This window comes from Odontesthes bonariensis, chromosome 16 (genome assembly GCF_027942865.1).
Source record: "Odontesthes bonariensis isolate fOdoBon6 chromosome 16, fOdoBon6.hap1, whole genome shotgun sequence".
Lineage (NCBI taxonomy): Eukaryota > Metazoa > Chordata > Actinopteri > Atheriniformes > Atherinopsidae > Odontesthes > Odontesthes bonariensis.
The window spans coordinates 23484727-23512068 of record NC_134521.1 but is presented as its reverse complement, the minus strand read 5'-3'; the positions used below and the strand labels follow the sequence as shown (position 1 = coordinate 23512068).

The window sequence follows — 27342 nt, the reverse complement described above, 5'->3', positions numbered from 1 at the left end:
TTCCTTGACCAGAGCAGTGCCTGGCAGTTGTTTTAGTGTTTGGATTTTAGCAGAGCAATAAAGCATCGCTGGCTAACCCCAGCTGACAGAGAGCTATATCTAATAGGCCTGTCGCTTTTGTGCCAGATCCCTTACTGCATTTCTATTACGGCCTCTTCAGGAGAGAAAACGGCAATAGTAAAATAAGTGTATGTGCATTAATACATGCACGCAGACTCACATGATTTAAGATGGAAAAATAATAAGAGGCAACATAGAAAAGTTTAAGATGTTGGCACTATATTATTTGCACATGTACACGCGCACTATTATTGTGACTTCAGAGTTAAAGCCCATTTAATGGTCCCTGGTCCATATCTGTTTGCTTACCTCTCAGCCCTCACAGAGTGAAGGATTGTGGGAAATCTTTCAGCACCAAAGCTACGGAGACAGGATTCATATAGGCGATTTTACCACCTATTCGTGATGTTTTCTTAACATTTTGATGAGCAACAAAATAGTGTAACAGCAGAGCAAAGAAAGTCAAAACAAAGGCCAAAAAAAGGAAATGGAAAAAAAAAAAACAGTAGATTCAAGGTTGGCCTTGAACACAGGTCCTTTACTTAGAATCCGGGTGACCATCAGTGATGAAGCATGTGCAGCAAGATGTGGGAAACGTCGTGCACAGATATTCTACACAAAGAGTAAGTTATTTTAACATAAAATTGTTAATCAAAGTCCATAAATTACTATGACTAGAATTAAAATTTCAGAACAGGACCAAACTGCTCTCATGAATCTCTCCTGCACGGATGTTGCATTTCCTATCCACTGCATACATAATCCTGGAATTATATTACCGTATTACCTTTTTCTGTTCATTTTTATAGCCTAACAAATGCCTTGTACTCTGACACCACCCACTGGGCAGTTTAAGCTTATCTGACCACCACTGATAGGATTCAAAACGACACTTTAAAACTACCTCGTGACTTTACTTTCTCTACTTTCTTTTCTTTTTTATAGGCAATATGAGCATATTTGTTTCCAGTTTTAAAAGCTGAAAAAGTATTTATTTTCCACATCAGTAGCTCTCTCTGTATTTCCCTCTCCCTCTTCCTCTCTGCTTCATGTTGGCTTCTTTGTCTCTTCTCGTACTCTGAAAAAACCTTATCCTTTGTACCTTCTGTTCTATTGTGCAGTAACGCTGCCCTCATCAAAGTAAAGGAAAAAGGTGAGGAGAGGGTTCAGGCTGCACTACAGAGAACAGACAACAGTGTGTGTGTGTGTGTGTGTGTGTGTGTGTGTGTGTGCGTGTGCATGTGTGTGTGTGTGTGTGTGTGTGCGTGCGCACGATTCATTATTGCAACAATGATGGTGGCTTATTGAGACCCTCTTTGTTTTTCTTCGTGCAGTCAGCCTTATTTATTATCATAATAAGCTTTATGCAAATAGTGCTATTCTCAACAAAGTGTTTAAAACCTTAATGTGGAATAAAAAGCTAAAATCGTATCAATAAAAAGACAAAAGAAATGCATTCAGTAAAAATTAGAAATAAGAGCAACACAGATGGAAAAGTACAAAAGGCACAGATGTGTGATATTTATCTTTTATTGATGTAAATTAGAGCTTTAATATTGATATTCCAACGATGAACAGACAGTCAGTAACTTTGGCGCATCTGATACTGTGGAGGTTTGAATAAAAGGATAATGTTCAGCATGCCAGTGTGAGCAGTAACTTTGACTTGCTTAGGGGATAATGCATCTTAATTTGCAGTTAGTACTTGAGGGTTAGGGTTAGATTTTCCCCAATATTGAAAGCACTGACAGGTGTAGTTTATCTTGTCACAATTAACTGTTCTGCTAACAAGCTTAAACTTTTCTAAAGACCACCCACAGTATTTCATTGTAAAATATTCCGTCGGTCCTTGAGATCTGGAAAATGTCAAGTTACGGCCATTTTCGATATTTAGTTTTACCTCAGAGGCCACAGTTCAACTTCATCTTAAGTCCTGTACAAATGGAAAAAATATTTTTTTTCTTGGAACACATAAAGCAGAGTACATACCTGCTGTACCTACTGTGTATGTTAGCACCCTGCGCAGGACAGTTTTCTTAATCCCACCTCACCTAGCCTCCACTGCATTTCTGACCACTACCACCAGCTACCTCACAGTCTAAATATTCACCCACAAGTTTAATTGATTTGGGGCCTTGTTTTCTTTCTGGTTATGTGCTAAACATGTTTGTAATGGTCCAGATGTGAGACTTACATAGCTTTTAAAATCCTGCTTTCTTCTCAACACCATTTTCTTGACTACATCACTCAGTGGGGTTACATGGCACTGAAAGGATCAGATAATTGGCTAAATTACAATAAGATATCAAATCAAATCTAATTTATTTGTATAGCACATTTCATGTACAAACAGTTCAAAGTGCTTTACATAAAATAAAAGCATTGCAGCAGGGAGTGGAAGAAGCATTAAAATACATAAAAGAATATAAAGAGAAACAAATAAAATCATTTAAATGAATTTAAAAACAAGCAACAGTCAAGATAAGTTAAAAGATATCGTGCAGATTTCATGCATAGACACATGAGAACAGAAATGTTTTTAACCTGGATTTAAAAATGTCTACATTTGGTGAAAGTTTAATCTCCACTGGCAGTTTGTTCCACTTGTTTGCAGCATAACAGCTAAATGCTGCTTCTCCATGTTTAGTCTGGACTCTGGACTGGACCAGCTGACCTGAGTCCTTGGATCTAAGAGCTCTGCTGGGTTTATATTCTCTGAACATATCACAGATGTATTTTGGGCCTAAACCGTTCTGGGATTTGTAAACCATCAGCAGGCTTTTAAAATCTATTCTGTGACTGACTGGAAGCCAGTGTAAAGATTTTAAAACTGGTGTGATGTGTTCAGATCTCTTAGTCCGGGTTAAAACTCCAGCAGCAGCGTTCTGGATGAGCTGCGTATGTTTAATGCTCTTTTTGGGAAGTCCAGTTAAAAGAGCGTTACAGTAATCGAGTCTACTGGATATGAATGCATGGATGAGTTTCTCCTGGTCTTTTTGGGAGAGGAAACCTTTAATTCTGTTGATGTTTCTGAGATGGTAAAAAGCTGCCTTGTTGACAGCTTTGATGTGGCTGCTGAAAGTCAGATCCGAGTCTATCAACACTCCGAGGTTACGAACTTGGTCAGTGATTGTAAGGTCCCGAGTCTCAAGATATTTACCAACGCTGACCCTCTTCTCTTTGCTCCCAAACAGAATGATCTCAGTTTTGTCTTCATTTAATTGTAGAAAATTCTCTCTCATCCAGGTGTTTACTTCCTCCAGACACTGACACAGTACATCTGCTGGGCTGCAGTCGTCCAGTGACAGAGACACATAAAGTTGTGTATATATATATATATATATATATATAAATAATAGAATAATTATTAAGTTCATGTAGACACCTTAATCTGACAAGAAATTGGATCGAATCGAGTTACAGGTGAAGCACGTGGTGAATTAGACTTTGCGTTCTGCGCATGCTCGAGATTTTTTCCCGGGGTCTTGAACCATGATGTCGGAAGAGACGATATTACTCTTGTTGTCGCCGCCGTCGGAAAGAAAAACAACGCGATGGAGAATGCGCCGTTGTGCATCGCGTTTGTACAATAAGCAGCTCATTACAAACGGAATATGGAGGGACGTACCTTCATCTTTATCTTCATTCGCCATTTTCTCGAATGCCTGAGTTTGGTGTTGAAGGGGTCAACAGGAAGTGGCTCTATTAGCAATAGTTGAAATGGGTACAGCGCCACCTATAGTTTCAGAGTATGACATGCTTTGTGCCTCTGATCCGATTCATTCACCACCATATATCCAAGGATAATTACCCTTGCTCAACTCATTCTTATTGTAATTTAGCCAATTATCTGATCCTTTCAGTGCCATGTGACCCCACTGAGTGTGGTTAAAGCTAGCTAAGTTCTGGAACTGATGTCACACCTGGAACTACACAAGTCTGATTGCAGCAACGTTAAAACCGCCCACTACCACAAGATTATTGTCAGGTCCGGTTTTACCTGTGGAATCCCAATACAGCCTTCTAGGGTATGTACAAATTTGGGAGGGATGTGCACTCACATCTACAGATTGATATGGCAACAACAACAGACTGATCCGATCGTGAGAATACAGCTTACATTTTCATTTTAAAGTTTAGATTTTTTTTTAATAGGATGAAATTGCTATGCCTTTGTCCAGTTAATTCCCTCTTAAGTTATCTTCCCTTTCTCTTTTGGTGGAAGGAGTAAATAAACAACACAGAAAGGTTTAATGACTGTAAAATGGGACTTCAACACTGTAGTGACGAGATAATTTCCTGCTTCAGAATCAATTAACTCCAGGTGATGCAAACACAGTGAGACGAATAGAAATGTTTAGAGGAGAGAAGAAGGACAGCTTGTCAAGTGAGGATGCTTTGTGTGGAATGTTTAGCATTATCCATCCATTTTCCATACCCGCTGAATCCGTCGGACGGGGTCGCGGGGGGGGGGTCATCGGGCGAGAGGCAGGGTACACCCTGGACAGGTCGCCAGTCCATCTCAGGGCCACACAGACACAAACCAGACAAACAACCACACACACGCTCACACTCACTTCGAGGGACAATTTTTTAGAGACATGTTTAGCATTATGATCTTTGAAAGTTTTTGTAAATTTATTTGGTTATATAGAATCAAAGACTGCAGAGAGCTGAAGCAACACAGCCATCGTTACTGATTCATTTTTGCCTATCTCAATTTCTTTCATTTATATTTTGCCACCTACATACACTTTATACTCAGTCACAGAATCTTTACAATCATTCACTGATGAGCAAATTGTGGACAATGTGGGCGTTCAGTGTCTTCAAATTTTTCTGGAGACAATAGTGTCTTACAAACCAAGCCTTGTCAGAAAGTTCGGGCAGAGTTGACGACAGGCTTAGAAGTGCATGTGTCCCAAACTATCACCAGCAAGAAAATCACTTCAGTTAAGGCTTTACTTTTCTCTGCTTAGTGCTAAGATATAAGATTATTGTCATGTATATGTAAGGTTTTATAAAAAAAAGTCAGGTTTGCTTAAAAGTGAAACGTGCATCCTTAGAAATCCACTGGTTGTCACCTCAGAAAGCAAACTCAACCAAAATCAAACATAAGAACTGAGCCAAAAGGCCAAACTGGCCTGTACAGACTCAGGGATGCTCGCTCCAACAGAAACTTGCTTGGTGTGCATGGTCCTGACCATGAAAACAAAGAGCTCATCGTAAGTCTATTTTCAGAAATGATGCCCTTGAATGTCAGTTGTTCCTTAAAACCTCCCTCAGCTGATCCAAAAAAAAAAAAAAAAAAAAAAAAAAAAAAAGACACTGACAAATCATTCACCATGATAGGATTGATGATATAATTTGTATTTACAATATGAGGCTTAGTCCAGATAAAAGCAGAATTGTTAGCAGAAGGGTTGTTGTGTCTCTGGAGTATCTACAACCACAGCAGACTGACACCGCAACCAAGGCACACTGAGCAGATCAGCAGCTGTTGATATATCTTGCATCACTAATATTTTTGAAGGGGGTTTATAGTTTTATTGCCAAATCCACGACAAATAATCCAAAGAAAAAGTAGCCATTGTTGGGAGGAATAATTAGTGTAAAGTGTGTGAATATACAATAAAAACAAGAATATTCTTACTTTTCTAAGCAGAAACTCAGTCACAGACTACTTTCTTTCTCTGTATGTACAAAAAAAAAACTGGGATCAGTATTACAGAAGCCTCGGGGCAGAGCAGTCAAAGGATAACAGGAGAAGAATATTTCCTCCAACGTCAAGAAATGCTGTGGAGAGCAAGCCAAATACAGGGGGATAATTAATGCAAAGGAGACATACCTAAAATACACACAGACTTTCACACACCACAGGCTGCTTATCAGAAGCTTGGAGAGGAAGATCAAAGAAGCTGCAGAAAAGCATGGAGAGGCAGAGTGTGAGATGGAGACAAAGCTGAAAAGTAAGATGCATGTGGCAAAGATGAGGGGAGGAATAATAACAAGATGAATAGGAAAGAGAAAAGCAAAATAAGACTGAAAGTAAATGCACTGCTCCAGACTGTCTAAGAAGATGAACACTGTCAGATATTTAAAAGCAGGAGGTTTTTTTTTATTATTCTTATTTGATCAGTAAAAAAAATAAATACTCCTTGAGTTGGGAAAAGATGTGGAATTTTTTCAAAAAGGCAAATGACAAGGGTTGTTAAATGTTTGCAGTGCAGGAGGAAGGAACATTTGGGGGAAAAAAGAAGCAATGTGATGTACAGCTGACATACTGAAGGATCGCATATGAGTGCAAAATAGAGAGATCAGTGCCTCATAAAGCACATTTGCATTGATTGCTCAAGAAGGTGAAACATATTTTTCCTAGAATTGATGTATTGACATGGCACACAACACAATGAAGCCTAATTGCAGTTTGGACAAACCCCGTCAACAGCCCCAAACTTTAACAAACACATGCACCATGGTAAGACTGCAAGAGCATAGAGACAAACTTGAGATTTTTTTGACATAAAGAAAAAAAAAGTGTGTATAATATTTTCTTTGTTTCTTGGAGCCGATTAATTCGAGCTCTTTAGGTTCAATATGTAAAAACTTCCTCTGCACATCTGCCAGGTATATATCTCATTTTTTGGGTGGTGCAAACAACGGTTTACATTGTATTTCTTTGAGTTTTTCTCTTGAAAACACCTGCCTGGTGTCGCTGGACACAAGGTGTCTTTTGCCACAGTATTGAAGAGCGGAAAAGTAATTCTTATTGAGCGCGTGCCCCTTTTTTGAACCATTTACCATTTTTGTGAGCCAACAACTTCAGTTTCTGCTTTGGTTTCCAAATCCCATGTCCATGTTACCTTAACTTGATTGTTGCTTGATTTTCTCTCTTTATTTCTTCTGAAAAGGAATTCACAACTTCTGTTTCAAAAATGTGAATAGGATCCGTTTTTTGCTTTTCTGGTTAGCATGAAGGCACACAATGAATTTACCACAAATATGAATCACATAAAATCAACCTGAGGACATGGTAAATGCACCTTGGTCATACACTTTAGGTGAATGGGGGATAGATCAATATTATTTATGAATTGACCAACAAATTAATGTTGATTCAACACTATTTTCCGTGTCTCTTTCAACTCAGTCATCTGATATGAAAGATATTTCCGTGATACCAATTCTGTCAGAACCACTGTCGTCAAAACAAGACGAGAACAGAGATGAATTTCAGAAGCTTATTCTGAATGCATACAATTATGTTTGGCGGTATGGCTCTGTTCGGAGGAAGTTCCCGACTTTTCCATGAGCTCCATGGAAGCCAAGATAGGGAACAGCAGCATCCTCAGGTGGAGTGCCTTCCATTTGCTGTAAAGGCAACAAACCCCCTAGAACAGAGCAAGCAACAATGAACAACAGTATGACATTGTTTGGCAATGAGAAGTCGGTGGAGCAGGGGAGGTGGTGGGTGCAAGCAGAGAGCAAAAAAAAAAAACAGTGACAGTAAACCAAGTTTAAATGAAGTGCCCCAAATGCCAGCATCCAATTGCGAGCAGGAGCTGATTACTCATTGAGCGCAGCTGGCCATAAGGGTTGGGTCGGCGTCAGCCAATAGGCAAAGGGCTCGTTGACTACGTGGTCTGCCAGAACTAACGTGATGCTCCATTTCTGTCAGAACCACTCTCGTCAAAACAAGACGAGAACAGAGATGAATTTCAGAAGCTTATTCTGAATGCATACAATTATGTTTGGCGGTATGGCTCTGTTCGGAGGAAGTTCCCGACTTTTCCATGAGCTCCATGGAAGCCAAGACAGGGAACAGCAGCATCCTCAGGTGGAGTGCCTTCCATTTGCTGTAAAGGTAACAAACCCCCCAACAGACCATACCGGAACGCAGACCAGCCAATTGGATTAGTTGGAACCAGGGTGTCCTACAACCCCCTAACTGACCGTACTGGAACGCAGACCAGCCAATTGATTAGTTGGAATCAGGGTATCCTACCCCCCGACGAATTATTAGCTACCAATTTTATTGGGGCAAGCATTGACCTCAACCACTTAGGTACACCATAAAAAATATGGTCAGTCTCCAAAGCAGCGACAGCGCTTTGCAGCAGGGCAAAGCAGGCAAGATCCAAGCAGAGCAAGATCCGATCCAAAAACGCAAACGAGATCCAAGCCAAGCAGAGCAACATCCAAGCCAAGCAGAGCAACATCCAAGCCAAGCAGAGCAACATCCAAGCAAAGCAGAGCTTTTAACACACTTCATCTGACCCACCTAGGAAGTTAAAATCACCGTGAGCTTGCTTTTTTTTTTTTTCTATCCACACAATTAAACAAGCCATAAAGCATAACACTAATGACCTCTGTCATTGCTGTTCATGCCATCAATTCCGGAAGCGGTTTTAATGATTTGACTTCATCCCAAATTATTTTCGATCTTAATCAGTATCTTTCATGCAAGTTAAGCCCTACCAGTGGCTCTTGTTTTATTTACACAGAGGCACAGCTGCACAATGTCTCTTTTTTTTTTTTTTAAACCGAGCCACCTAAAAATGTATCCACTGTTTAAAAATGTATAATTCCCAGAGCTCATTTACCAGTTGAATAAATATTCAAAGGTAGTTCAGTCAGCCAAGTACACTTAGGCTCCATTACCAATAACAATACAAAACATGTATATCAACTGATTGCTATACAGAATCAAATTACAGAAGCTGTATGCAACGATTGCTGTGCAGCAAATCTCCTAACAACTCATCCAAATCTAAATTTTTGCACGTTTAGACTCAATACTGAGAATTGCTAAACCTGTGAGTCTGTTCTCACATAGTTGAACGCAGGTGATTTTGATGAGTTTAAGAGCTGAACTCCTCTGTATGGTTCCAAACACAGTTCTGCTAGCCTTAGCCACCACTAGTATACTAGCCAACGCAAACTAGCAGACTTTTTAAGAACGGTTCATAGAACAACAATGATATGAAATGCCACACTTCAATTGGTTCTGTTCAAGATGTCAAAGGCTAGCCAGTAGCTAGCTAGTTCAACGTTTCCAGTTAGGTAGCGCCAGCTATCTGTTACCGAACTGGCTTGCAAAGCTATCTTGTGGCTACCGTGACATGAGGTACCCCATAGGCACAAACACTCCACACCCCGACACGACAGGTGCGCCGCACCCATCAGACTGTAATGCATACATACCACGCCGTGTGTAGCACCTGTTGCACCTTAGAAGCATCACCGCGAGGATCCAAACGGACCAATCGGGAGGATGGTTTGTAATCCGAATGTGCCGGCATAAGACCCGCGCCACACAGCTACAGTCACGCAAAGTCATGTGAAATCGGTGTGAGATAGCCGCGTGTCTTACCGCGGCTGCCCTGCCACGTACAGGAGCCCGCCGCGGCCTACCTTGACTCTGACCGCGGCGCGCTGTGACAGCTCGCCCGGTGTCGCGTCTTGGCTCGGCTGGATGTCCTCCACGCGTCCATCTCAGCCGAATCTCCGACTCCGCCGGCAGCGGGGATCCATCCGACAGGGTAAGCAGCACAATAATAATACTAGCATCGGCGCGTATGCTAATCGGAGCTACGTCTTGTAAGCAGAAGCAAAACTTTTTGCCCCTACGCGGGGAGCTGCTGTGGAAGGCTGCAAGCAGAGAGCAAAAAAAGCAGTGACAGCAAACCAAGTTTAAATGAAGTGCCCCAAATGCCAGCATCCAATTGCGAGCAGGAGCTGATTACCCATTGAGCGCAGCTGGCCATAAGGGTTGGGTCGGCGTCAGCCAATAGGCAAAGGGCGCGTTGACTACGTGGTCTGCCAGAACTAACGCGATGCTCCATATGTCCCCACCTCAAATGAATACTTTTTCTTGGAAAAATAAATTAATTCTTCTTCTGTTGGTGAATTGTGCTACCCAAATCACAAAATAATATCCACCTCTATCCAAAGTTAGGTACACTGAGATTAAAATAAATGGTAATTATCATACATTATATAGTGTTCTCAAATTTTCAATTGCAACACAAAACTAGGTATGTCCGATGCATTCAGAATCATGGAGCAGAAGTGTCCAAAATGCATCAGCACCTGTCTGCATCTATCCTCAACTGAGTCTTTTTTATACTGTTTGCTATATAGTGACTGCATAAGTAAATGAGTGAACAATCAGGGCACAGACAAGGTGATTACACAGGCCAGCTCTGATACTCCGAAGGCCCAGGTGTACCACACCAGCTCGTGATCCTCCAGAGTTGGCCAATTATCCACAGAGGTTGGCCAGGATAGACACAGTGGAAGGGCATCACATATGTGCAGCAAAGTGTGTTGTTTCACAGAACCTCTGCCAGTTTTAAAGCAGGCTTTATTGTCTCTTGCTCCTTTAGTCATTTCTTTGCCTTTCTGTCATGCCACTGAGCCTCTTCCCCCTCAAACCATCAATGGCTCCTGTATTCTTATTCAGAGCAGAGAGAGAAAACAAGAGGCTTCTCTCTTAATGCCTGCCAAGACAATAAAGCACAACCTTTGTGCATGAATTTATAACTCTTAGATAAATATAAAACAGGAATGAGCAAATACAAATCTCGTCTATGCCTGGACTGTTGATCTAACGAGCTATTTTCTTTTATAACCAAATAGGTGGGAGAAAATAAAAGTAGAGAGGTAGAAATGTAGACCTTCCATGCTTGTTCTTCTATCACACACGTCTGTGGTCATTAGTTCACAGTGCTGCCTGAACTACTTCCAAATATCCATCTATCCAGTCATTCTTCAAACTGCTGCATCCAATTCAAATTAGCAGTCGCAGTAGGTGAACAGAGAGTCCAGGTTTTCCCGTCTCCAGCAGCTTTATCTAGTTCCACATGGTGGCTCCCCTGCTGCTCCAGCCAGCGGGGAAATAGAATCCTTCCGGTCAATCCTGGATGGGCCCAGAGCCCTCCAACCAGCTACCTGTATGCTTCTAAAGTCAAGTCCCCTGAAGGCGTCATTAACTGGTGCCCAAACCACCTCAATCAACTACTCGCAGTGTGCAGGAGCAACAGGTCTATCTTGTCTTTATTGGATTTCTGAACTTCTCTCGATATTAGAGAGAAAGCCCTGCCGCCCTCCAGAGAAAACTCCTATTTGCTGCTCAATTAAATTCCAAGCTGATTTATATTTTTAAACCAATGGTCTTCTTAACCCCAGCATTTATTTATCCCCAAAAACTCATCTGTCATCATGAGGATTTTGACAAAAATAATGTAAAATAAGTAAAAATAAATGCTTTTATTCAGTTAATTTTCAGCAAGACGGTGGCAGAGCTGCCCTGGTCTCACAAACATGTGTGAAACGGTCTCTGCCAAGAGTCATTCAACATGTTTATACTAACTAGTCAAAAGCAATAGAATCTCAGGGCCAGGTCCCAGTCCCTTTGATTCTGTTGATCGCATTTTATCATGAGAATGGAGTATGCCTTTGCCATTAAAGTATGGGCACGGGGCAAGTTTAAGTCATCCTTACAAGATAGACTTCAGTTTGATCATTGGAAATCAAACTCTCAAGGAACACAACAGAGGGAGACTAGAAATCTAGCCCTTGTCTTGTTGCGTGTTTATTTGAGCATTAATCTTGTGAGGGAGCATTTTATCCCTTCCAAAGCTTTATAGTGAGAAGAGCTTAAAGGTAGGGTCTGAGATCTTGGAAAAACGGTTCCTGCAAGCTCTATTTTTGAAAATACACAACCTTGCCTCTCCCTTCAGCCCACCCCTCGAAACCACGCCTTCAAAACACATGAACGAGTCACGAGTCTGTGAACGCGCAGGGGGGAGGGGGGAGGGGGGCTGACGGTTGATTGGCGTGTCAGAATCCAATAGAAGTAACTCTCATCATTACTTCTATTGGTCAGACATTTCCTCTTGCTACACCCTCTACAATGGACTAACATATTTTGTTTTTTTTTCCAAACATTCTATTTTAGTGGGTGCAATGGGGTCATGAGGAGGTTTTCAGACAATATGATAAAAAATGCTCCAGAAAACATCTCATACCCCACCTTTAAGATTGAATTGATTAATTTAGTCATGGAGTTCCGCAGGGTTCTGTTCTTGGACCAATACTTTTCACTTTTCTATTAGCTAATACTGTTTGGTGATAAACTTCCCTTTCTTTACAGATGATATAGAGCTTTACTTATCAATGAGAACACATTAAATCAATTAGTTAGTTCAACTACAAGGATGTCTTAATGACACAAAAGCTTGAATGACATGTAATTGTGCTTTTGAATTCAGACACGAGAGGTTTTATTAAAAAAAAAAAGCTGCATCAAGACTTCGGAGCAGACTGACTTGCAGGTCCTGGAGTGTCCAAAAGGGGAATGGAGGCGTTTAGCTATCTTCCATTTTGAGTTGGAGGCAGACACACTGAACTTTAACAATTAGACCAAAAACTTTGCTTATTTATGAAGCTTATAGATAGTGCGAGATCAGATGACCCTGAGGATTCAGGGTACTTATATATGCTGATATAAACTCAGGCTCAATTTCCATTTACACTATTTGTATTGCATGTCCGGTATTTCATGTTTTTCTTTCCTTGTATCTCTCTGTAGATATCTCTGGTCTCTCAGCTGCATATTATGTCACTACCTTTACAACCAAGCTATCCAGTGTTTGACATTTTCACTCCCTCTTGTTGCTCTTTCCTATTTTTTTTTTCATTCCTTTGTAGAGTTTCACCAATATACAAAAGTGTCTTAAAAGAATTTTGCTATTAAATTTTGCAATACAACAAAAACTAAATCAAAGAATTCAGAAGAAAACCTAAATGAATCTCTGTGTTTATTAAGCAAACGGAAACTTCTGCCTTCAAACCAAATATGCATTGCCACCAACCGGGCCTGAAACTGTGAGCTGGGCCATATCCCTTGGGAGTAGGTCCAATGGGAAGCATAGAACCTTGCTTATGCTTGTTTTCATTTTGATACCCAATACAAATACTGTGATTCTACACTTTTTCATGTGGCGTGGTTGCTGAGGTATATAGAAAGAGACCTTCAGGTGTGAGCGCAGACTGTTTAATAAATGCTATAAAAAAAAAAAAAACTAATAAAGCTCTCGGTTGGGATGAAAGCTTTTACATCCTTTTGTTCCGAGAAAATTCCAACTCACCACAACACAAACACCTGTAAGTCCTTGACTCCAGTAACACTGTGCCCTGGGTGTTAATACAGGTTATTGCAAAATCAAAACTTCAGCTGTTTAGAAGTTAGAGCATTTTTTATGAGACACATTTCAGTCCAGTGGGGTTGAAATAGATCATTGTTTCATTATTAGATTGCTGGAGTTTTGATCCGTCCATACTGTTTCTCCTCTTTGTGCACTTTTCAGGCAGGTGAAGTGGAGCCCCATTTTCGCACATATTTTAGTACAGTTCAAGTATGAGAAGAGAATAGTTTGCCGTGTTTGGACACACATACGTTTTATTTTTTCTGTTTATGTAGACACATACAGACATGCAGACTTAAAGTTATCACGTTTAAAGTGCAGACTTTCATCCTCAATTTGAGAATATTCACATCCAATTTGGAGTAGGGGCCTGTCTATATATATATGCATACAATATATATAATAGATTTTCTGAAAGTCTGGATCTCATAACATCCCATTCTCTTTCTCTTTTTTTCCCCCTTTCAGAATGTGCCAAAACAGTTATTTTGGCCAGTCTTAATGTTCCTTTTATCTCTTTCATGGTTGTGTTTTGTAGCCTAAGAATGTCCAGTTTCTGTCATGGGTTGTTTGTTTTACTTTTCTCTCCCTTTCCCCTCTTTCTTCTGTGTTGTCTATCTGTCTTGTATTGTGGCTGTGGGACTTTCTCTTTCTGCTCCTTAGTAAAGACCTCCTGGTACACCTGCAGATCATCACTCAATGTAGCCTCAGTCGTATTTCTACTCCGGTGAATTTGTTCCTTCACCTGTGGGAACAGATGTGTTCTTTCCCATTTAACCTGAAAGGCAGCGCTTTGAACCCCTGTTAATGTGTTATGTTTTCTTACTTGCGCAATTCACTTTAATTTGCCCGAAAGGCAGTTCAAAAGATTTTCCATTAAAATTTTATTCTATTTTTCTTATTATTCTGATTAACCTGTTTAAAAAAGACACTTTTAAAGGCATGTCTATTCAAAAGATTGTCAAAACAACATAATTTATCCTAACCAGAATCCCTTATTCAGATTTTTTTTTTTCAAAATATCTTCCTGTTTTCTCAAACGGGGTTGTTTGAAAATCCTTTTCTAGATGTCCAGTTGCCAAACATACTCAACAGCATCATCTGATAGTTGGTCTGAACTGATACCATTTCAGTTTCCACAGGGGTGTATAAAACTGTATCTAGCAACATGTGATGTGCAGAGGGTTGTTGCTGAAATGCAAAGCCGAGGAAAAACTTTCTCTGGCAGGACTCTTCTGTGTTTGTTTTCCCTTGACCTCTGCCATTGTTAGGTAGCTAATAGGCCAGCCCACACGATCTAATCACGACAGCATGTGCTTTGATAAGGTCTGGCTTCAAACTAGGGCTGAACGATATGGACAAAATTTCATATCTCGATATTCATGCCAGATATCTCGATATCGATACGATACGATATGACTACGGGTTCGGTGAAAACCAAGCATTTTTCAGAAAAATAAAAACATCATAAAACAAAAGAGTGCAGTTTTATTGATTAATTTTCGCCAAGCACGACCTGCACAACACCTCGCTCTGGTCGACATCATCCTTTCTAAATCCAAAATACCAGCCCACACGATCTAATCACGACAGCATGTGCTTTGATAAGGTCTGGCTTAAAACCCAACTGTTTTATCATCTGCGCCACCAGGTCTCCTGCTGCTCGATATATTGATGTTTCAGTAAAAGATTTTAAAAAAAGGGATACCTGCTGGAATGGGGTTATAAAAAGCCGGCCGTCCTACTCCAGCAAATGCTGAAGATACAGAAATTATTACAGAGATGCCAAATTGTTCAATATCACTGAACTGTCCTTGATGGATAGTTTCACAGAAGCAGCCTGATTTGGGGGTGAAAAAAGTTTTTCCACAATGTTTTCCATCTGTGTGAATTATTCCCGTAAAGCCAGCTATGCCATAAGTTGCTTTGATTGCTGTTCCAGTTTGTGAGCCCTTTCAGGCTGTAAATCTACTGCCTGCTGTAACAGATAAGCTACTGGAGTTATGACTTGATTAGTGATGTCCACATCTGCCAGCATGATCACCTGTAGCTGCGTTACTATCATCATAAAGCACTCTCTTAAGACTGTTTTGCTGTGATTAATTAAAGCGAAAGCTGGGGTTTTATCGTGACTGTTAGTGTAGAATAATCTGCAACATAGGTAGGTATTAGATATTCAATCATCCCCTGGGTATGAGACAAGAACAATAATGGGAATGCTCAGTTAGTTCCAGATGATTCTTTTCTTTGATCTATGGATAGTGTCAGTAAGACGACCCACTTCTGTGTATTTCTGCCAGAGCATGATAATGTAAGAAATAATCATTTGACATCAATGACTGGTGTACACAAGCTGCTGGGTTGTTTTCAAGAATTATGGTTGAGCAATTTTAGTTTGTGTGTGTATTATCTTAGATATTATCACAACATATACGCATTTTGTCAGCAACAACATACCTTAAGAAGATAAAGACAAGATTATCCATTTAGAGCTGCCATATATTTGATTTTGCAAGTATAAATTGTAACAAATCGATCTTTAAAGGGAGTTTTCCCACGTAATATTTTTAGGAACTTCAGCTCGAGGATGTTCTTGAGAAAATGCGTTTAAAAGTTAAGAAAAGCCTTTTCAAAAGCCCTCTGATTAACTTGTTTTTTTATCCACTAGAGATCAAGAGCTGTTGTGAGATTTTCTGGCTGGTAGATTCGATTTGCAACTGTCTCTCTGATACATTTACCCAGCATAATGTTGCACACATTTTCACAAAGTCTTGTTATCTTATCTGCTGATGAAATACGCCCAGAAGCCCATCACTTCTTTCTTTTTTTTTTTAATCTGCAGGTTTTACATCTCAGGTACCCGACAGATGCTTTTATGCAGCAAGGCTTGCAGTGGATGAGGTTCGAGTTTGGTGGCCTGAAATGTGACCTTTCACACACCTCACACAGAGACAGCGATGCTGCTGGAAAAAGAAGCGTTCATATGCATACTGAGTACTTGAGTGTGAACAAATGAGACACGATACTTATTCAGAATGATCCAATATTACATATATGTAATTGGGAAATGTATGTATGGATTAGCAGTGATCACTTGGATGCAATTAATGTCAGGAGTTTTCAGTCACTGGGATGAAAATCAGGTGTGAGTCACAACTGTATCATGGCACGAAAAAAGGAGAATTCTGAGAACTTCACCTGATCCTCATCAGGCTAGAAAATGAAGTAAAACCATCTATAAAGAGCTTGGACTCCTGCAATACACTCTCAAGCAGTGAAATGGGGGGAATTCAAGACCACTATTACCCTCTGCAGGGAAATTTAACCAACAAAAAGTCACTCTAAGAGCAAAGTGTTTTGTTGAGAAAATGAACATTGAGGAAAAAGACCCATTTCCCATCTGTAAAACGCTGCGAGGACAGTACCATGGTTTGGTTCCGATTTGCTGCATCTGGACCAGGATGTCTTGGCATGATATAATGAACACTGACTTGTAAATTAAACTATCATACCAGTTAATGCTCAGTAAGACAATTATAAGTGCTATACCGATAAAAGGTTCAGGAAAATGAATCTTTTAGAATGTATGATTGTTCTGTATGGAGGACAATTCCTAAAAGTAGATGGGCAGGACTGATCAGTAGTTAGTAGGAACTTTTAAGCTCCAGTAATTGCTGGGATCATGCCTAATATTGGAAGCTAAAAGTTCACATACTTTGTCACTCACAGACATATGATGTTGGATCACTGACAATCATTTCTTATAAACTAATTCAGTTCTCTTTATTTCCTTCTTAGGAGTACAGAAATAAAGAAAATTTCAAGAGGGATTAAGCTTCCGTTAAATTTGTGATATTTTTCAGTATGTAAATGGATAAGGATTTGTGGATTTGTATTAATGAAAAACATCCTTATTTCGTCATGTGCTGTAGAATACTTTCACATTCGGTGAGTCACCCTGTGAAAAATTGTGCCCTTCCAAAATAAAGATAAAGTTGTTGAATGTTTTTTTTTAAACAAGACGTCGTTTGAGGTGATTAGCATTTTCTGGGAGTACATTTTCTTTGCGTTGTGCTACAGTTGAAATTACAGCTCCATCCCAGTTCTTTCAACGTCTCTGACCACCAGAAACTGTTGGTGATTCTGTGGGCTCCTGGGTAATCCCGGCTCATATGGCTTTCAGCATACATCACTGGGAGAGCGTAAAGTTTTTTCAGCCCAAATTCTCCTTCATTGCGCTGACATTTTACTTATACCACACTGAGGTGGACCGAAGTGGAAAACTACTTGTTAAAAAACACACTCAGATTTGCTCCTGAGTCAGTTACTGCCCTGCCACAGTCTAAGGACAGATTAGAGAAATGAAACGGTTTCATTCATCCATTTGTGGGGACATACTGCCTCCTGGTGGTTATTTTATTTCTAGCAGCTAATACCAAACTCTGCTACTATACACTAGTCATATTAATGACAAGCAAAAAAAACTGATGCTCCACAAACCCACCCTAATGCTTCTATTTCATGTTTGTGAATGATGATTCAAGCAACACTTTCTGTTTTAAAATGTAATCTTGGTGGCGTGGTGGGTTAAGCAGCCGCCCCATGTACAGAGGCTACAGTCCTCACTGCAGCTGGCCCCGGTTTGACTCCCGCACCGAGCGGCCCTGTGCTGTGTGTCTTTCCCCTCTCTCTGCCCCCTGCTTCCTGTCTCTCTCCAGCTGTCCTGTCATTAAAGGCATAAAAAGCCCCAAAAAATACTTTAAAAAAAAATGTAATCTTGAAGCTCTACTTTAAGCTCTGTGCACAAGAGATTGCTCTTAACCTAATTTTGGCCCAAAGTGTGAAAGCTACAGTGAAAGAATACAACCTCTAAGCCTATTAAGATCAAAGTGAATGTACTGCAAGCCACTGTCCAGTCTTGTTAGTGAGTTGAAGCACAACGAAGCTGGGCAGATTTACCACAGGAAAGGCTGGATCACAAGAACTCCTTAATCCGATTCCAAAAAGAATCTGTCAGAAGAGCGTCTACACTTCAACACTGGTGCTGCAACAAATCGATTACAAGAGGAGGATTTATACAATTTGTGCTTTATTGACAAAAGAAAGATTGTACCGTTTCTACTTTTGATTGCAAGAGCAGTGTTGATCATCGGGGCATCTTTCCCCTCATATTCTAGCGAGCATCACTGAGCAGCAAAGTGCAAATCTACCCACCCATTGCAGACCTTGAATATGGACATGACAGCTGAAAACATCAAACAGAGGGGCATCAAGTGACTGATAACATATGTGGACTCACGGCAGTTATGGCATCGCGGCTGAAGGCATGGCATGGCAACAGAAATGTGGCAGCGGTGAACAGAAGGAAGGAGGGGAAAAAAATTTGGTGTGTTTTCCAATGTGGACAGCAGGTCATACGGAGGAAGCAAAATTACTAATGATGAAGGACAAAGCTTCACCAACTCACAGAGACAAAGGGTAATTATAACTAAACGTTCTGTGTGAGCATAAAAGGAAGGATTACGTGCTTATTAGATTACGTGCTGACAGAGACTTCATCGAAGTCATAAAACAAAGAAGACCAGCCGTAGTATTTCTGCATAGCAAAATCAGGCCAGCAGATGCAGAAGACAAGACAGCTTTTAAGTTAAATATAAAGTGATGAACAAAAAGAAAAAAATGTCTGGCAATAAAAGCTTTTCGCATATATTATATTAGTACATTCTACCCTGAACAAATGGAGCATCCATCTGCATCTAAATGGCTTAATCATTGAAATTACCCATCACCAGAAGATCTGGATTAGTCACCCTACCTGACTGAATGCTTTATGTGTAGCTTAATCTGCCAACACTTAATAAGATTTTACATCACTTACATAAAGTACAACATAATATGCAACCATGCTTTTTCCTCAAAAGGTGAAACTGCGCAGTTGCCAAACAACTGAAAAAAATAGCCCAACCTTTTGTAGAAATCCTCTTGAAATGCTACATCTTAGGATCTAGGATGTAGTTTCATGGAAGAGCAGTTAAGTTTTTCAGATATGTGTGCAGGTTTAGCTTCAGTAAGACGCTTGCTTTGCTTGTTTACGTGTGATTTTACATATATGTATGACACAAAAAGTGCCTTGTGTGACAGTTCATTCTTTCTTGGTTAACTGCTAAAGAAAGAGATCCGTTTTTGATTTCAAGGCAAATATTAAACCGTTATGAATGACATGACGACCAAAAACTAACATAAATGTGTATTTCTCTCTACCCTCTTAAAAACATTAAGAAATTGCTAAACAAGGCATCTCATGGACCAAAGCGGCAGAAATTCCTTAAAGGAGACAAATACACCTCTGATAAATCAAAAGTATCAAATTCCAGGAAAGTATTAAAAAGCAATTCACATTAAAACAACATAAAGAATGATGGATAAATTTATATGCAAATAATAAACGAGTCAGAATAAAACATAATTCTATTCCAAAAACAGAGCATCCTCTGCTTTCCAGTTGGTCTGTCAAAGCCTCAACAACAAAACACAGCATCTCAACAATGCAAATGACCAGCTGGCGCTGTGCAGGGCGCAACATGTTCGTCCTCAGAACATGGATCAGAAAATGTAGTCTCGGGTCATCTTGAGGGACGGCATGGCCTCGTTGACGTTTTGGTCCAGACGGTGATACTCCACCGTGTTGCGAGAACATAAATCGTCTTTCCACCGCCTGCTCTGCACCAGCAGGAGGATCTGAAATGGGGGACAGAAAGGAGTGGATTTTTGGTGGGTGGGCAAAATGCAGATGGACATCTAATTAATCTGTTTGATGTACATGTGCTGATGAAGGGAAATTATTTCTTGGTAGACGGGCTGGTAGAAAAGATGAGAAGACTGCGGGATCAGAATCCCTACATCAGCAATAAAAACTAAAGTCATATGGAGGAGCAAAATGTGTACAGACTACAGACCCGATGGAGAAAGTTGCTCTGCGACACATGATCATATTCACTTCTTTAACATCAGGTATAATCACAGCATATCATGAGTCATCTGAGGATATTTAATGTTTTCTCACCAAGAAAAAAAAATGTTATTAGTTGTTTAAAGGATCCTGTTCTAATTAGCTGTAGATATGACTACTGAAAGTATTTTATCTGCACTCTTCACTTTTAAATTAATTAATTAATGATTATTTTTAATGTTTTTTTTTTATTTTTATTATTTTATATTTTTTATATTTTAATGCTCTACAAATAAAATTACCTTGCCTTGCCTTCTGTCTATAATGGATGATAAAAACCTGGAAGATGTCCAGCACTAGCTTAGCTGCATTCTGCACTTTATGATAACTAAACCGATATTACAATGTTTGGTCTGTAAACAGCTGCTCAGCTGTTGTCATGCCAACACTCACCTTCCTCTTGTTGTGATAGGTGATGTAGACGATGGCTACCAGGAAGGCCAGGATGACCAGATGGAAGAAGAAATGAGAGTCCTCGTCCTCTGAGTTGTAGGTGTCTGCTCCCTTAGAACCGGTCTCATCCACCTCATCAACACGCTGCCTATTGTCAATCTGGTCTTTGCTGTCGTCGATTCTTTCACGCTTTTCATCGATGCCGACGCTGTCCAGGTAGCTGAGATCACCGTCGTCATCCTCTTCTTCTTCACCATCAGAATATTGGTTAGGATCCAGACCGTTGGGGGTTTCTGGGGTCTTCTCTGTAGTCTGCAGCAGGTCTGAATCGGTGCTCTGCACCGTGAACGGGTTCAGCACGTTCGTTTCTTTGTGGTCAGAGTCGGGTACTTTAGGCTCAACTGTTACAGATTTTGTTGGTTTGAGCAGTTCGACAGAGGTGGTGGGGGCTTCCGGAGCAAGATGCTGAGATGTTTCTGTAGAAATGATTTGGGGAGAAGCTGCTTTATCTGACGTTTTACCGGTTTGTGCTTTTATGGTGTCATTGCTGGCAGGAGCTTCTGGCAGTGTGTCAGTAGAGGAGTCAATTATGGTGACTGAAGATTTTTTCTTACTCTCTGGAGTAGTTTTCGGTCCACTGACTGTTGTGTTGCTGTCGTCTAAAGCTTTGGGATCTGAGGATTCACGGCCAGCTTTTGATGGTGGGTTCTCTGGAACTGATTTAGCTGCTGTACTCTGTTCAGCTGTAGCTCGATCCATCTCAACTGCTGCTTGGCTCGAAGTGGTCCGATTCTGAGATGCACCTGCCACCGGTTTTTGTGATTCTGTTAGGAAGAGGCAACAATAAAGAAAAATATATCAAGTTACCAAAATATGTCGGACACAGTCCATCATAACATGAAATATCTGCAGCAACTGAAATAAGTTTTTCAGTCCAAGAGGGACACATTTCTAATCCCTTTAATTATGATGCAAAAAAATCCAAATTCAATCTTGTTTTTGTTAGCAAATCATTTGAACAACTCTTACCGATAAAGAACTAAATTATCATGTCACACACTCGCAGCTTAAACATATTGTAAAGAAAGAGTGTCATGGAAAGGTCAATGTGTGGCCCAAATTTGAGTGGAAACCAAATAGTCAGTCTGCAGAGGAAGAACAATGAAGTTCAATACATCCAACTAGGTTGTAAAGGAACATTCATTGATACATTGATAGGAAAAAAAGCAAAGAGATGGGAGTTTAGAGCATGTACACAGCATCCAGGCCCGTTGAGCAGAGTGTATACGTGCAGGAAGAAATCAAACTATAACTGCATTATCTGGGTGTGTTAGTCCGCTTAGGAGAAGCTTGATTTTGTAAGATTTCAGTTGAACTAACACAATTTGTTTTCTTCTCGGGCCATCTAAATATGCTTAATGAGAGGGTGTGATTTGAGGCAGCCCGTTTGATTCAAGTAAATGTTATATGGTCTATATAGCATATAGGTTCTACAAAGCCCTTCTTCCGACATGTGGACTAGCTGGGAAACGAACCACTGAGCAGACAACCCCTTTATCACCTGAGCCGTAGTCCCCAAGCCACAGTGCATATTATATCATAAAGCATTCGTCTTCCCATGAAATACACGGTTGTAATTCACTGCATCAAGGCATGTTAATATTCTTGAAATGACAGATCTCAAACAGGAAATTTGAAAAAGTGTGACCCCTAGCAAGGTTTTCCTATTTTGAAGGTGATCTTCAAAATAGGAAAACCTTGCCAGGATTCAGTTCAGTGTGTTTGTGGTCAGTCTGGTACTTTAGGCTCAACTGTTAAGGGTGATTTATGGTCGCCTACGGAGAGCTCTCTCCGTCTCCGGAGACCCTCTCCATCGCTTGTGTGCGTCGGCCAACATTCCTATCTATCTATCCGTCGAGGAGACGGAGACTCGCGGAGGCCGCAAGGGTTGTGATTGGTCGGCTAACAGCATCATTTCCGGAATCACTTTTCCGGTTTAGCTCCTTCCTCTCAGAACAACAACACCGCCATTTTTGAAAGAGTTTACTGAGTGGCGGGTCAACATTTGGTCAAAATTATTTTCATTTCAAAATCAATAAGCTCCAACTCCAACAACAGTCTTTCTCTCTGGAAGCTGGAAGGTGAACAATCAATCAACGACTTTCACGATAGACGTCGCGAGATTAGGTCGTCTAACGTAGCGACGCCTACTGATCGGGAGGTGAATTGCCTTATGTATCCGACATCACGACGGAGAACTTCGAAAGGACGGACTACAGAGACGGATTGACGGATAGCGACGGAGAAGCATACTGAGGCCTTTAGAGATTTTATTGGTTTGAGCAGTTCGACAGAGGTGGTGGGGGCTTCTGCAGCAAGATGCTGAGATGTTTCTGGAGAAATGATTTGGGGAGACGCTGCTATATCTGACGTTTTACCGGTTTGTGCTTTTATGGTGTCATTGCTGGCAGGAGCTTCTGGCAGTGTGTCAGTAGAGGAGTCAATTATGGTGACTGAAGATTTTTTCTTACTCTCCGGAGTAGTTTTCGGTCCACTGACTGTTGTTTTGCTGTCGTCTAAAGCTTTGGGATCTGAGGATTCACGGCCAGCTTTTGATGGTGGGTTCTCTGGAACTGATTTAGCTGCTGTACTCTGTTCAGCTGTAGCTCGATCCATCTCAACTGCTGCTTGGCTCGATGTGGTCCGATTCTGAGATGCATCTGCCACCGGTTTTTGTGATTCTGTTAGGAAGAGGCAACAATAAAGAAAAATATATCAAGTTACCAAAATATGTCGGACACAGTCCATCATTACATGAAATATTTGCACCAACTGAAATAAGTTTTTCAGTCCAAGAGGGGCACATTTCTAATCCCTTTAATTATGATGCAATAATTCCAAATTCAATCATTATTTTGTAAGCAAATCATTTCAAGAACAACTCTTAGATGACAGAGAAAAGATGAAGAACTAAAACTGAGCCATAGTCCCCAAGCCAGTGCATATTATATCATAAAGCATTCGTCTTTCCACTAAATAAACTGTAGTAATTCACTGCATCAAGGCCTGTTAATATTATTAAAATGACAGATCTTAAACAGGAAATTTGAAAAAAAAATGTGACCCCTGGCAAGTTTTCCTATTTTGAAGCCGATTTAGCTTATAAAAGTTGCTGTATGAAAGACTTAATCTTTTGAATTTCCTAAGCAGTACTTTACTTTTTTTAAATATCTAAATATATCAATTCCTGACTGTCTTTAAATGGAGTTGGTCTTGTACATTTGGCTATCCTTACTGCCTCAAGGACACCATTTAACCAACAAGTGTCCCTTTTCATCTGCTGAGACGATGAGGCGTTGCCTTGGACGGAACAGGAAGAGAACACCAGAGACCCGAATGACGAAGTAAAACATCCCCAAGAGAAGAAAGGACCTATTCATAAGCATAAGCTTTAGCCAGCATAAATAATCACAGAACAGGAGTCCTTTGTGGCAGCGACAGTTACGGCCTTTACTGATTTAACCGGCATGTGAGAAATTCAGTCTGTAAGTTTGTTTTTTTTCACACAATATCACATCGAAAGTCATTTCTGTGTGCATAAGCAGAAAGTTTGAGGACGAAAGAAAACTGTGGGGAGCAGACAGTTGTCCAGAGACGAGACAACACAGTCAACATTGCTGATGCTATATCAACACTGTACAAAGTCCATCACTGAGTCACTCCGTGCCAATTCAACTCGCGCTTAACATCTCACTGGGCCTTGAAACATCCAGCATCTCCACTTTTGGGGTGTCCTAAAAAAAAGCATTATACCTATAAATAGGCTGGATCTGAATATTATACCTAAACTGGACTTACCACTCGTAGCAACTGAAACATTAAAAGCTTCACTAATGGCTGTTATGGCTGACCTTTCGAACTGGATTGCATTAGATTCCTCAGGTGTGACTGGAAGGATACATATCACAAAGAGATAGAAGATCTAAGTTTACTCAATATAAATAAAGCCCTATGAAATAGAAGTATGGTAAGGCCGAGGTAAAACGTGGCTCAAAAAAAGTACAAACTAGTACAGCTAATCATCATTCTATATCATTTTTGTATGTTTTGATTCTTATTGGTTACCTTAAAACACTGAAAACCCTTTGTTTAAAAATATCTCCAGGGTTCTGTGAAAGCTACGTAAAGTTTCAAACCAACCCAGTGAAAACTAAGCAATAGGTGAGGCTTGAGGAGAAAAATTCCACTACTTTAAAATTCTTTTCATGAACATGAACTGGGAGGCTTAGGTGAGCTGACATGGAATGACCCTACAGCGAGCCAAAACTCACCAGCCATTACTGTGACCCCAGTTCAATTACAGTGAACCTCAAGGTTTTTTTTTTTTTCAATGATTCACTGACAGGGGGTTAATTAACTGCGCAGATATACGGCACAGTCACCTGGACTCCTGTCAACTTATCAGACCGCTGCAAATCGTTGCTGCTCGAGAGCGCTAAGATGAAGTTTTAGTGGCAACAAGCTAGATTAGATATGGTTTATCACTTCACAATGGCTAAAAGGGGTGTCTTTTTACTTGGCTTTAGAAAAGATAAGCTACACCACAAAAATAAGCTTGACAAGTTTTAGAAAATCTGGAAGGTTTTCTGTAATTTCCTTGAAAAAAAAATGACATTGAAGTAGATGGCTGGAATGAAGAGCTGAATTAGTATACAAATTTATATAATTTTATTCTCCTTCCAGTTATTTATTTATTCATTTCATCTTAATAATTTTTATTGCTACGCTTTTTTTCCTTGTATGTGCCTTCTTGTTCTATGCTGTTCACCGTTTGTAAATTAACAAAATGTGCAATAAACATATGTTTAAAAAAATAAAATAAAAAAAAGATATGGTTTATCTAATGAACTATATGTTCGTGGTAATTGTTGGGTCATTTTAGAGTGGAGACTTCCTGTTTTGATAGCTTCGAAGGTTGATTTGGACCGTCATCTTTTCAAAGACTTCATATAGTAACTCAAAGCATATTAAATGGCATATTCATGGGAGCCGTAAAGCAAATTTTACAAGCAAAGAAAACGTTTCAACAAGAGTCGCGAGCGTTCCTGCTTCAAAATTGTTTCAACACAACATTCCTCTAACCAGACATTTTCTGAGAGGAATTGCTTTACTGAACTTTACTTCCGTGTGCTGATACGCACTAAATTTAAAAAGCACGTTGTTTGCAATGATTCCGAAACAGATAAGTCTCTCTCACCTGACATCAGCGGTGCTAGCATGTCGTGCTAGCATGCTAGCGACGGTTCCGCTAACGTCACCTAGCTAACTCGTTAGCCCCTTGTTGGCAAGTTGAAAACAAACAGTCACCACCCCAGATACCTCACACAAGTGTCATACCGTTTGCCGTTCCGTTGAATGGAGCCGAAAAGCAGCCATTGCCTAACAGCTGAAGGAACATAACCAGAGAAAAAGTATAAATATATCTCCTGCTTCGACCCGTATTTCCGTAAGTCGCCATGTTGATGAGTGACTGGGGAAGCGTAGTTTAGAGAGAGACACAAAAATACAGAGAGGGCGTGGCTGCGTGGCGCACAACGTTTCCCAGTGATTTAGAAAACGTGGATGTATGACACCTCATACTGTGGAAGTTTTTCTGTGCCATCAGAGTTTGAATACTAATTTCTAATATCGAATTTTTACAGCATCAAAATAAGACTCTGAATTTGAAAAACCAAGTGTAAAAAAAAAATTCGTTGAAAAAAAATCAACTTCAAAAAATTCAATGGAAAAAAAATCAACATCAAAAAATTCAACATCAAAAAAATTCAACATCAAAAAATTCAGTGGAAAAAAATTCAAATAAAAAAAATTCAGTGGAAAAAGAACCAGACTTAACATCCGGGTGAACAGGGAGAAGCAATCATCCCTGTCTCAATTCATCCGGCAGCCAATCAAGTTACGCTACATTGGACAGATCAGCCATGTCCACCAACGCGGGTGATGGTGCTTCGGTGAGTGAGTTTACTTTATTTGCCATTTGTGTGAATAAAATTGAGTAATAGATATTACTCAATATCTATTGAGCTGATCTGATGAATTGAGACAGGGATCGATTGCTTCTTTAATCTAATCTTAAAATCCAATATAACTACATATTAAAATACACACTCACAAACGCATGCGCACACTGAAATAGCCATGAAAATAACTTAAAACAATGGGCCCCTGGAAACAGAAATCTCAATTTGTCTCCAACTGTGTACCTCGAAAATGTTCTGCATCATTTTGTATCACCTCTTGGTCACTTTACATCTCTGTGTAACTGTAGCTCTGTTTTGTGCATCCCTTCCATGTTCTTCCTGTCCGGTTTTTGATTAAACTATGTCTTTGTTCCTGGGGCGTCACAATTTCTTGGCAGATTATTGTCATTATTCATGCACTTATAGGCACTCTGTCCATGTGCCAAAGTGGCAAACATTTAACTTTAAAAACTATAAACAGTATTACATCAAAAGAAGAGGCTTAACTTTTATCTTGTACTGACCAGGCTATGCATTATCAAATATATATTCCCCTTCGTTGCCAAAGTGTGAAACACAAGGAATCCCAACACACACATCCCAATACTGACACAACTTTAAATAATTCTCCCAACAATCTAAACCAATT

The 27342-nt window shown here is 40.1% G+C and overlaps 1 protein-coding gene across 2 annotated transcripts; it reads right to left on the bottom strand.

Moving 5' to 3' along the window:
• Positions 1–18343: 18343 nt before the first annotated feature.
• On the bottom strand, positions 18344–26219 carry c16h5orf15 (chromosome 16 C5orf15 homolog). Of its 2 annotated transcripts, XM_075486656.1 has the most exons (5): positions 26071–26219; positions 23205–23414; positions 21288–21497; positions 20674–21149; positions 18344–20009 (listed from the first exon to the last, which is right to left on the bottom strand). In XM_075486656.1, the coding sequence occupies exons 1-5, from the start codon at positions 26189–26191 to the stop codon at positions 19875–19877; spliced, it is 1152 nt and encodes a 383-aa protein (XP_075342771.1). In that variant the 5' UTR covers positions 26192–26219; the 3' UTR covers positions 18344–19874. The 2 variants fall into 2 exon arrangements, with proteins under 2 accessions (XP_075342771.1, XP_075342770.1); XM_075486655.1 differs by having other exon boundaries at positions 20674–21497.
• Between the last annotated feature and the right edge of the window lie 1123 nt (positions 26220–27342).

Coding starts and splice junctions, on each gene's coding strand:
- c16h5orf15 (XM_075486655.1), bottom strand. CDS start 26,191: ATGGCGACTTACGGAAATACGGGTCGAAGCAGGAGATATATTTATACT. Junction 23,415..26,070: donor ATTCAACGGAACGGCAAACG/GTATGACACTTG, acceptor TCTTCCTAACAG/AATCACAAAAACCGGTGGCA. Junction 20,010..20,673: donor CCTATCACAACAAGAGGAAG/GTGAGTGTTGGC, acceptor CCCCCATTTCAG/ATCCTCCTGCTGGTGCAGAG.